Below are 11,159 nucleotides of genomic sequence, written 5' to 3' on the forward strand. Positions count from 1 at the left end.
TGGCAGCAGGGAGGGCAGGGCAGATCTTTGTAGCATGTTGTTGCCTTCTCTTGCCCCGGGCTGGGGCAGGGGCCTGTGTCTGGCCTGGTGCCACCCTACAGGTGTTTTAGTAGGGACAGGGACTGACCCAAACTCCTCAGCAGCATTGGGCATTACCCTGCCTGCCCACTTGCCCCTAGCAGCAGGCAGGGCCTTGTGAACACTAACACAGACCAGAACAGTTGCCCCCACCCCAGCCAGCTGAGCCAGTAGCCTCAAGTCTTAGCCTTATTTATTTTGAAGATGGTAGGTCTGTCCTGGCACACCCCCAGTGTGCCCCCATTGCCCCTCCTGTGCCACCAGCAGCAGAGCAGGGACCCCTTCCCCAGCCCTGAGCACCCTGGTGGTGGGGTGGGCTCTGCTCTCTCCATCCCTTTTTTCTCCTCTCTCACTCCCACCTCTGTGTTTTACTTTATTTTCCCAAAGTTAAAGCAATAGTGTGGGGCCTCTGCAAGGCTGTTTGACACCCGGCATCCCTGCACGCCGATCATCGCCAGTAACTCACACTTGTATCAAAGCAAACTGGAACTGGAGGGGCATGTGGGGTGGGTGTGGGCAGAGGGGGCTGTGCTGTGGGAAGGAGCCTGTTGTAAGGAAAAGAGGGGAGAGAGAGAAAAAAAAAAAGAGAAAAAAGAGAAAAAAAAAAAAAGGAAAAAAAATTGTATAAAGACATTATTTTTGTACTACATCGGAACTACTCCTGCATGTCGGCAATAAAACTTCATACCCAGAGCCCAGCGAGCCCGTGGGGAAGGGGGGGAGGGGATGTGTGACAAATCACAGTGGGGACCCCCAGCCCCATCTTGCCCCAGGGGACCCAGATCCCCTTGCCAGCCCCTGCCCCAGGCTGAGCCCAGCCCTCCTGAGCCAGCTCCGAGCAGTTCCCTGGGCTGCTGCGGGCAAACGTTGGGCACAGTCTCATGTCCCAGAGGTCCATTCCACCCAGCCTGGCCATGTCCAGTGCTGACACAGGTGGGGCAGAGCCTCCTGCCCATGCCATCAGCTCTTCCCCACATCTCTGCATGTGCTGTGGTCAAGCTGCTGGGTGGGCTGTGATGGGGCCAGGGCACTGCCCCATGGGCTAGGCAGCTCTGTCCCTGTACAGCCCCCTCTGGGCACAGCCAGGAGCAGGGCAGGACCTTGCCCTTCTCCACACCTCCCTGGGGCTGGGGACTGCCCCAGGAGCCTCCTGCACACTCAGCCGGCTGTGGTGCAGTGAGGGAGCTTCGCCCAGCCGAGGCACAGTACCTGCAGCCAGGCAGTTCCCGCATGGGGACTTGGTCTGAGGCCAGCCCAGGGTGCTCGGCTGGGGTCCAGCACCACCAGTCCAGCCTGGACCAGGGCACGGCCAGGCCTGATCCTGCCGGGCGGGCATCGGCCAAGTCCAGGACGGGTCCTGGAGCTGCCTGCCCGCCCGCGGCTCCACTCCCAGCTCGAGGGCGGCTCCGCAGCTGGGCCGAGCGCAGCGTCCCGGGGGAGCGGAACGAACCCCAGCCCCGCGCCCCGCTCGGCATTGGGCCGGGGCCGCCATTGGCTCGGGCGGGGAGCGCTGACCGCCAGCCGCCTCCAAACTATTTCCTGTTGCTGCGGCGTTAATGCTGAACAGACCTTGCTGGCTCTTCCCCGCTCCAGCCAAAGTGCAGCGGGGCTCCCGCTGCCTCTCGCCGTCCCTCCGCCACCCCGGTGAGTACCGGCCCCAGCGGCCCCGTGGCACCTGCATGGGGCTCTGGCCCGCGGGGGCAGCGGGGCAGACGGGGCACCTCGAAGGACCCCAACACCCCACATCCACCCAGCCCTGTGGCAGCGTCCCTGATCCGCTCTGTGCCCTGCTTGAGGCTCCAGCTTTGTGTGCCGGGACGCGGGGCTTGGGGATGAGGGTACCAGTGCCCGGCGACGCGGGGTTTGAGGGCGCAGGGCTTGGCGCCCGTGGCTCAGGGCTCCGGGATGCAGCAGTTGAGGATGTGGGGCTAGGAGCTTGGGGCTGGGGGCTTGGAGATGCAGAGCTTAAGTGTTCAGGGACGCAGGGTTCCGAATTTCTGGGCTTGGTGCTTGGGGACGCAGGGCTGAGCACTCTGGGACTGTGCCCGCAGGGCCACCCAGATCCCAGAGTGATCCCAGGAGATGCCCCTCAGGCCCAGGGCAACCCCAGCCCTGGCTGGGGATAGATCCTGGCACTTGCCTGCCCAGCACACAAAACCAATTTTGCCGCCTGTCCTTGCTGTTCCCAGGCTCACACATGCCCTGTGTCCACCCAGGACAGTCCGAATCCCTGCCCTGCCAAGGCCCAGGGGTGCCCATCTAAGGGTGCCGAGCACCCTGTGGGGCTGGGTCCAGCCCTGCGGTGCCCTCACCCAGCAGCCCAGTCAGAGTCAGGGTTCCAGGGACCCCATGGCAGGGTTCTGCCCCTCCAGCCCCCGCAGCAGAGCTGTGCAGCTCCCAGCAGGGTCCCTTGTAGGGGCAGGGTGTGCCAACGGGGCTGCGCTCTGCGGAGAGCATCAGGACCCTTCTGGGAGTGCCACTGGGCATGTGTTGGGGGTCTGAGCCTGGGACACGCAGTGACTCCGCAGCCCTGGGCTGTCCGGGGATGGTTCTGCTGATGTGTCACATTTTCTGCATTTCTTTCCTCATTCCTCCCTCCGTGGAGCAGTTTCTGGGAAATGAGCTCGCCCCCTGCCAGGGCTGGGCTCTATTGCCTCCTGCTCTGCCCGCTGCTGCACCCTCTGTCCTGCCCACTGTCCTGCCCACTGCCCTGTCCACTGATGTACCAGCTGTCCTGCCTCCTGCTCTGCCCGCTGCTGTACCCTCTGTCCTGTCCACTGCCCTGTCCACTGCAGTACCAGCTCTCCTGCCTCCTGCTCTGCCCACTGCTGTACCCTCTGTCCTGCCCACTGCCCTGTCCACTGCAGTACCAGCTCTCCTGCCTCCTGCTCTGCCCGCTGTTGTACAGCTGCTGCACCCTCTGTCCTGCCCACTGCCCTGTCCACTGCCCTGTCCACTGCAGTACCAGCTCTCCTGCCTCCTGCTCTGCCCACTGCTGTACCCTCTGTCCTGTCCACTGCCCTGTCCACTGCTGTACCAGCTCTCCTGCCTCCTGCTCTGCCCACTGCTTCACCCTCTGTCCTGCCCACTGCCCTGTCCACTGCAGTACCAGCTCTCCTGCCTCCTGCTCTGCCCACTGCTGCACCCTCTGTCCTGCCCACTGCCCTGTCCACTGGAGTACCAGCTCTCCTGCCTCCTGCTCTGCCCACTGCTGCACCCTCTGTCCTGCCCACTGCCCTGTCCACTGCGGTACCAGCTCTCCTGCCTCCTGCTCTGCCCGCTGTTGTACAGCTGCCCTGCCCACTGCCTTGACAGCTGCTGTACCCACTGCCCTGTCTCCTGCTCTGCCCACTGCTGTACGCCATGCCCAGTCCCATACCCTGGGGACCATGAGACCCCACAACTGAGGGGGACTTGGCCCCACACCAGCATTGTTGGGGCAGCAAGGAGCTGCCAGGGCTGGTGCTCAGCTGCTTGGTGCCAGGCGGGTGCCTGGGCAGGAGGAGGTGGGTGCTCAATCTGTACCCCAGTGCCAGACTCAGGCGAGAGGCAGGTGTCATGGAGGAGGCAGCTTGGGGCACCCACATCCCCAGGGTAGGTTCCCATGGGAGCTGTGCCAGCCCTTCTGTGAGGGCATGGGGGTGGTTTTCTTCTTGCCAAGGGTCTGTAGCAGGAGCTGGTGAGGTCAGGGTCAGTTTCTCTGCAGCTGCCTGCTGCTCAGTGCCCTTTGCACTGTGGCTAGGTCTTTGCCCTGCGCCACAGGGCCCCATGGCAAACAGAGGAGGCTGCAGCTGGCTGGGCACGGCACAGGGACAGGGGACACTGGCCTGGAGGGACTCTGGGGGGGGCACACATGTGTGCCCATCTGCACAGGCAGTGCCAGCTCCTGCATATCCCATGGCCCTGCTGGTGTGGGCAGCCTTGCAGCAGTATGCTGGTACCAATCTCAGCCCTATGGCTTGGTCCTGTGCCCATCACCAGGGCAGGGAATGGAAAGCCTGTCCTGGTGCCACAGATCTGTTAGGGCACGGTGTCCTGGAGGAGCCACATCCATCCTGGTCCTGCAGGAAGGATGGAGGTGGGAGCAGGATAGGTTTGGTTCCACACCTGTGAGGCAGCCCTGGCCGGAGCAGCCCAAAGCAGGCACAGGTCCCTGCCCCATCTGGTGCTCAGCCGTTGCGGCATGGTAGCACCTGGGTGCAGCCCTTAAAGGGATGGGGGACTCCAGGGGGTCCCAGCCGCCAATACCACCTCACTCAGCCCCCGTGTCCTGCAGATGCCAAGCACGTGCCACCCCCAGAGCCACTGAGCAGAGGGCACAGGATGGAGAGCCGCAGGCGGGACATGGAGCTGCTGAGCAACAGCATGGCCGCGTACGCCCACATCCGAGGTGAGCCCCGGCAGGGACACATCCCGCTGGGACCCGAGGGCCACTATGGCCCCTGCCGCAGGCCACAGGCCACTCCTCACGCCCTCTCCTCTCCCCACAGCCAACCCCGAGAGCTTCGGGCTCTACTTCGTGCTGGGCGTCTGCTTCGGGCTGGTGCTGACCCTCTGCCTGCTGGTGCTGCGCCTCTCCTGCCGCTCCCCTGCGCGGCCCCCGCCCCGCCCGAGGGACCTCAGCGAGGACGAGGAGGACGAGGAGGACGATGACGAGGAGGAGGAAGAGGAGGACACTGTGGACCGCGCAGCATCCGAGTCGCTGCTGCCGGTGACCGAGATCCCGCTGGACAGCCACGGCCCCGGGGACGGCGCTCTGGCCGTCAACGTCTTTGCCTCGGCGGAGGAGCTGGAGCGGGCGCAGCGGCTGGAGGAGCGGGAGCGCATCATCCGTGAGATCTGGCGCAACGGGCAGCCCGACATCCTGGGCACCGGCACCCTGGGCACCGGCACCCTGGGCCGCGTCCACTACTACTGAGCCTCGGCGTGGGGGCAGCTGCCCTGGCACCGTGCCTGGCTCCCGCCGGTGGCTCAGCCAACACAGTGCCGCCCCTGCGAGCTGCTCAGGACCCGGTCCGGGGCCAGGAGATGAGAGGGCAGGGAGCTGCCCACTGCTCTGAGTTCGGAGGAGCTGCCATGGAGCATCTCTGCACTGCTGCCAGCCAGCCCCCAGTGTCATGGGGACCCCCAGGGCCAGACTTGCTCCCACTGCTGTGGGACGCGGTGCACTTTGAGCCATTGGTACGACTGCTGGCACCAGCCAGGCAGCCCCAGAATGCTATGGGGACAAGGACAAGGATCAGGACAAGGACAAGGACAAAGACAAGGACAGGGCAGACCCTGCCAGTCCCAGATGTGGACACTTGGAGGGTGGCCGTGGCGTGGGTCGTGACCAGGCTGTTCTCCGTGTAAACTGTGGGGCCCTGCCCCTAAACATGGTGCTGTCACACGATGGAGCCCAGTGTGGCAGGGTCCTGCATGCCAGGGGAGCTGCAGCAGCTGGCACAAGTGGTGCTGGGGGCTGCCTTGCCATGGCCACCTTCCCGGCCAGTCCCTTCCCCTCAGCACCACTAAAATTATCCAGGGCCTTTCCGGCACCGCCTGGCCAGGGTCGGGCCGGATGTGTCCCTGCAGGGCTCTGGGGCCGTGGGTGCTCCCCAGGGGACTGGGCTGCTCCCCGCAGGGCTGGGCCACATCCTGCCCATGCTCCCGGCCCCACTGCCCCCTTCCCAGCCCCCACCCGGCAGCTTTATAAAAATAGCTCCTTCCCAGGCCAGCCCCCAAGCAGCCTGCGCCAGCAGCATCCAGATGTTTTCCAGATGTGCTCCCAGCTCCTTGCCAGTGGCTGGAGGCCAGGATGTGCTGGGACTGGGACTGGGTTGGGAAATTGTGCGTGGGCTGGAGGACAAGGAGGAGGAGGAGGAGGTGGAGGAGGAGGCCCTGGCTCTGCATCCCAGCCTGGGACATGGTGCAGGGAGTAACGGAGGACATTTGGCTGCCCCCAGGACTGGCTGCCAAAGTCTGCAGCCCTGCCCATGACTGCTGGCATGTCCACCAGCACCTGGGGCTTTGCAGTCAGCCAGCCCTGGTAGGAAACCCCTGTGCCATGACAGGACCCTCTGTGCCATGGTGAGACTGCCCTGAGCCTGGCAGGACCAACCCACCCCCAACCAACCATGCAGGGATATGGCAGAGCCCCTGGCACTGCCCTCTGCAGCACCCAGCTCATCACCACTGTATCCAAAATAGTTTATTTTAAACCATATCTGTACACCCTGGGGCTGCTGTGTGGCCTCATACCACAACACATGGTAGAAAGCAGAGCCTGGGCACAGGATGGGTCTGATCAGTGCAGAACCAGGCTGGGGACAGCGGGACTGAGGGGCACATGGCACAGCACTGGCACAGTGCCTGCAGCACCATGGGCCACCTACCCAGCCTGTGCCTGTGAGGTTGCAGAGGGGTGGGCACCACAGCCCCTGAGCACACTTAGCAGGGCAGCACCTTCCTCACCCGCTCGATCTCTGCCTGTGGGGAGAGGCTGTGAGTGTTGGGGGGTGATGGGGACCCCAGCATGGGCACAGCCCCTTGCCCCGGACTCACCTGCAGCGCCTGGCGCTTGGCCCGCTCCTGGCACAGCTCCAGCCGCATGTCCTCCAGGTCCCGCCTGCAATGCACCTGCAACAGCTCAGCCAGGAGCTGTTGGAGACCCCCAGCGGCACCCCCACACCCCCAGCCCCACTCACAGGTGCTGGACTCGCATCAGGTCCACGAGGATGTGCAGGGACCGGACCTCAGCTTTCAGGTCCTCCAGGGCCAGCCTCTCCTCTGGCCGTGGTGCTGCTGGCATCTCCATGCTCCGTGGCAAGACGGGCACCTGCCCTGTGCCTGGGAGAGGGGCACAGAACCCAGCGTGGGGTGGCCCCCAGGGCTGCTCCTCCCTGCAGGGACCCCCCGCACTCCCCAGGACAAGGCTGGGTGGCCGCTGGCCTGGTACCCGGGGCCGTGTGGCAGTGGGGTGGCTCAGCTTGGCCGTGGTGACTGGAACGGCGTTGAAGCCATCTGCATCCACCAAAGGAAGAGTGTCAGAGCCTGGCGCTGGCACAGGGCATGGCCCCCTGGTGGCTATGGTGCCCAGTACCAGCACCCAGCGCATACCTGGGTCAGGGACTCTGCCACACTCCATGTCAGCTGAGGCACAGGGCTGGGGGCCACCAAGCCTGGGGATGGCAGAGGTGGTAAAGTGGCATAGCCTGGCTGTGCTCAGCCCTCCCGTGGGGCAGCTGCCAGCCCCCATGCCGGGGACCACTTGTGGGCATCAGCACAGCCCCAGCGCTGGGGGACATCACAGTGGCCCCAGCCACCCTGGCACAGCCACACAGGTCTTACTTGCTAGGTAGCATGGGGGCCGGTTTGGCCTTGGCAGGGACTGGGGGAGCAGGAGCCATCCTCTTGCTGGGGGGCAGCTTGGCTGGCTCCATCCTCACCAGTGCCGGGAGCTCTGGGGACAGCAGGCAAGAGCAGGGCTGGTACCAGCACAGCGAGCACCGCGTCACATCCAGGAGACAGCGGGGCAGGAAACGTTTCCTGCCGTGAGCCACGGCCGTGCCCTGGCACCAGGGACCTGCCCCAGACATGAGGGTCTTGTCCCGGGCACGCCCTCACCCCTAGTTCCATCTCCATCCCCATCCCCACCCCAGTCCCTCCCTCCTCCCTGTCTCCGGGACTCACCTGGCTGCTCCCCGTCCTCGCCCTTTGCCGTTCTCTCTCTCACTGGCTGCAGGGAGCAAAGGAGCTGCCCAGGTGCTGGGGAGGGACCCTCGTTAAGCCCCTTTGCCAGGGCCCCTTCGGCTGGGTGGGACACCTCCCCTCCTGCCCCCCACCTGCTAGGACTTGGTCTCCAGGGACCACCTCACCCCTGACCTCCCTCATGCCCACACCCAGCTCCTGCCAGAGGCCCTGGGCTCAGGGCTGTGTTGTGGGATCAGAGATGGGGCCAAGAGGCACCCACAGGCAGGCTGGGTGGGAGAGGTCCCCCCAGTGGCACTCCTGGGCCCATGAATCCTGCCAGCACCACGCACCATGGCCGGCAGCAATGCTCAGCAGGACCCAAGCAGCCCCATGGCAACTCTGCCCCACTGCCAACCCCCACCATGTGCCCAGGGCCTTGTTAGCTGTTTTGGGGGCAGCTGCCCCTCTTGCCAGCCCCGTATCCATCCCTGCCTCCAACCCCTGCCCCCATCCCTGTACCCAGCCCAGCCTCGCTGCGGTCGGCGCTTCCTCTGTCTGCGGCAGAGCAGGCAGCTGCAAACCTCCCCCAGGGCGCCAGCACCGCGGCACCGGGCAGGATGCTGTCCCACCACCACCTAGGGTGCAGCAGCAGCCCTCTGCCATCGAGCCCTGGGATCACATCGGGACGGCCCCCATGGCACACTAGGGTACAGGGCACCAGGTCACAAGTATATGCCCATGGACCACCCTGCCCCCATGGTGGGCCAGCGGGTCCCTTTGGTGGGCCACCTTGTCCCTGTGGCAGTGGTCTTGTCCCCATGGCGAGCCAGCAGCCCTGATGCTGCCTGGACCCTGCCACCACCAGCAGAATCCTCACCGTGGTGGCCTCACCGGCACCAAAAATGCCTGCAGGTTTTAGCCGCCAGAAGAGCTGCCTACAGCCACGAGGGCTGCAGGGACAAGGACAGGGACAACGGTGCCCTGCCCCAAGGCCATGGGGAGCTGCTCTGCAAGGCTGGGGCTCCACTGCTCCCAGCGGCATGGGGTGGGTAGTGCCCAGAGCTGCCCAGTGTCCCACCAGCCCCTGATCCTCCTTGGCAGCTCCACCAGCTCTGGGGACATCAGCACAGCCCAGGAGCAGCACTGACACCAGGATGGTCCCCGGGTGCAGGACCCCAGAGCTGTGACCACTCCATCCTACCTGCCGGCGCGGGGCTGCCCGCGAGGCCGTGCCAGGCGGTGCCGTGCCAAGCGGTGCCGTGCCCGGCGGTGCCGAGCCAGGCTCCCACGGCCCCGCACCGCGCACGTGACGCCAGAGGAAATCTGCTCTGTGCTGGGAAGGAAGTCGAAGCAGAGAGCACCTCGGTGCTGGTCCATGTCGTGTGCCCACGCCCCGTGGGGCTGCCACAGCTGCCCGGCCCCACGGCTGCCCCAACCCACCTCGCAGCTGGCCGTGGGGCCACCCAGTTGTTCCGTTGGGACACTGGGATGCCAAGGGCTGGGTGGGCATCACCGCCATTCTCTGCATTCCGAGATGGTGTCACCAGCCTCAGCTGCAGGAGAGTGTAGCTGGGTGAGGACCCTGGCACCACAGGCAGGACCCGTGGGTGCCAGGCTTTGCCCTCATGGAGCTCACAGGGTGTGGGGCCAGCTGCTCACCATGGGCACCGGTGCTGGCCGGAGCTCCACGACGTTAGTCACGAAGAGGCCTCTCCGGTGCCAGCTCTGCCCATCCCACCAGCCCTCGACCTCTGCTGCAGGCAGGACAGACGTCAGCTCGGGGGGTGGAGGGAAGAGGGAAGCCACGGGGTCACCCGCATCCCCTCCCCGTGCTGAGCAGCTGGATGACCTCCCCCTGCTACAGCAGCAGCTGGTTCAGCAGGGCCGGGGTGTAGTCGAACAGAGCCTGGCAGAGCTGCAACTCGTGGTCTGTGCAGAAAGGGCAGAAGAGGGCTTGCAGGGTCCCCAGGTCCCCCCGGCAACCCATGTGAGTCCCTCCATGGCACAGGGACAGGGTGACTCACCCGGGTCTGGTGGCAGGATGGGTGCTGGGCACTGTGGCACCAGCCATGGCTCTGCCTGCAGGAGAGGAGATCCACTGGGGCACAAAGATCCCAGCTCTGAGCCAAGGTCCAGCCCCCCAGCACCTGGCGGAGCCCCACGTCCCCTGAGCTCCAGCCTGCCCTTAGCATGAGCACCTCCCACCTCCTCCTCCGGCGCTGGGAAGGGCTTGGGCATCTGCTCCTCTGCAGCGTCCCAGCGGGCACCTGTGAGAGCAGCGAGATTCCCTGCCACAGCAGGACCCAAACACTGATGGAGAGCACAGTCCTGGGGTCCAGCTGTGCCAGGCTGCAGCTCTGGGTGCCCACAGGATGCTCTTCCTGCAGGGACTGGCCCCAGAGCACAGCACAGCCCCCACTGTGGTACCAGCAGTCAGCAGCTGCCATCTGAGCCGACAGCAGCTCGGCAGTGCTTGGCCACCCACAGTGGATAGAGCAGAAGCAGCAGTTCCAGCACGGAGAGGATCCATGACTCTGCTCCTGCTCCCACCTTGTGCCTCACCATGAGGTGGGGAAGAGTAGAGCACATTCCTCCCCCTCCAATTCATGGAGAGCCATCAGCAGCCCCAGGGCCCCCTGCCCACCACCACCTCTGAGCTCTGGGCACCGCTCGTGGCCATGTCCCTACCTGAGCTGCGCATGCAGGCAGCAACCAAAGCCCACACGGGCAGGGCCGTGGGGCTGGCACTGGTTGCCAGTCCAGGAGTCACACCCAGCCCTGGACAGCAGCACAAAGCCACCCAGGTCTTGCTGTCACCATCAGTGTGGAGGAGGAAGTGAAACAGAAACCAGAGAGGGGCTGAAACCCACAAACCACGAGCGCTCAGAGCTGGCATGGTGCCACTGGAGCCCCTCTGCAGAGCATGGCAGCCAGAAGGGTCGTGGCTGGCCCCAGGGCTCCTGGCTAGTGCCAGGTCTAAGCTGGCAGCACTGAGCCCGGAACTGGAAGGGGGCCTGGGCATCAGTACTGAGCAGTGGGCAGCAGAGGTTCCTGATAGGGAGCCTCAAGTGTGTTCCTCTCTGGGTTTGGGCCTTCAGGCTGAGGAGCTGGATAAAGGAAATGGCTTCAAGTTGCAGCAGGGGAAGTTGGACATGAGGAACAATTTCTTCCCCTAAAGTGTTGTCAAGCCCTGACCAGGCTGCCCAGGCCAGCAGTGCAGTCCCCATTGCTGGAGGTGTTTCAAAGCTGTGGAGATGTGGTGCTGAGGGCTATGGTTTAGTGGTGACTTGGCAGTGCTGGGTTCATGGCTGGAGGTCTTTTCCAGCCTAAATGATTCTCATTCCATGATCCTAAAATTGGGTGCCTCTTGTCTCAAGGGCTTAAATCCAAGTGTGGAGGGACCCACAAAC

General features: G+C 64.7%; 1 protein-coding gene across 1 annotated transcript; it reads left to right on the top strand.

The window, feature by feature from the left end:
• Positions 1 to 1,676: 1,676 nt before the first annotated feature.
• On the top strand, positions 1,677 to 4,996 carry EVA1B (eva-1 homolog B). Its single transcript, XM_054395453.1, has 3 exons — positions 1,677 to 1,722; positions 4,355 to 4,468; positions 4,569 to 4,996. Exons 2-3 carry the CDS (start codon positions 4,402 to 4,404, stop codon positions 4,994 to 4,996), a joined length of 495 nt encoding a protein of 164 aa, XP_054251428.1. The 5' UTR covers positions 1,677 to 1,722; positions 4,355 to 4,401.
• Positions 4,997 to 11,159: the final 6,163 nt, after the last annotated feature.

Source organism: Indicator indicator, chromosome 33 (genome assembly GCF_027791375.1).
Source record: "Indicator indicator isolate 239-I01 chromosome 33, UM_Iind_1.1, whole genome shotgun sequence".
NCBI lineage: Eukaryota > Metazoa > Chordata > Aves > Piciformes > Indicatoridae > Indicator > Indicator indicator.

Excerpts from the sequence above, each read along its gene's own strand:
- EVA1B (XM_054395453.1), top strand. The coding sequence starts at position 4,402 with ATGGAGAGCCGCAGGCGGGACATGGAGCTGCTGAGCAACAGCATGGCC. Across the intron at positions 4,469-4,568 it reads CGCGTACGCCCACATCCGAG|CCAACCCCGAGAGCTTCGGG; the intron begins GTGAGCCCCGGC and ends CTCTCCCCACAG.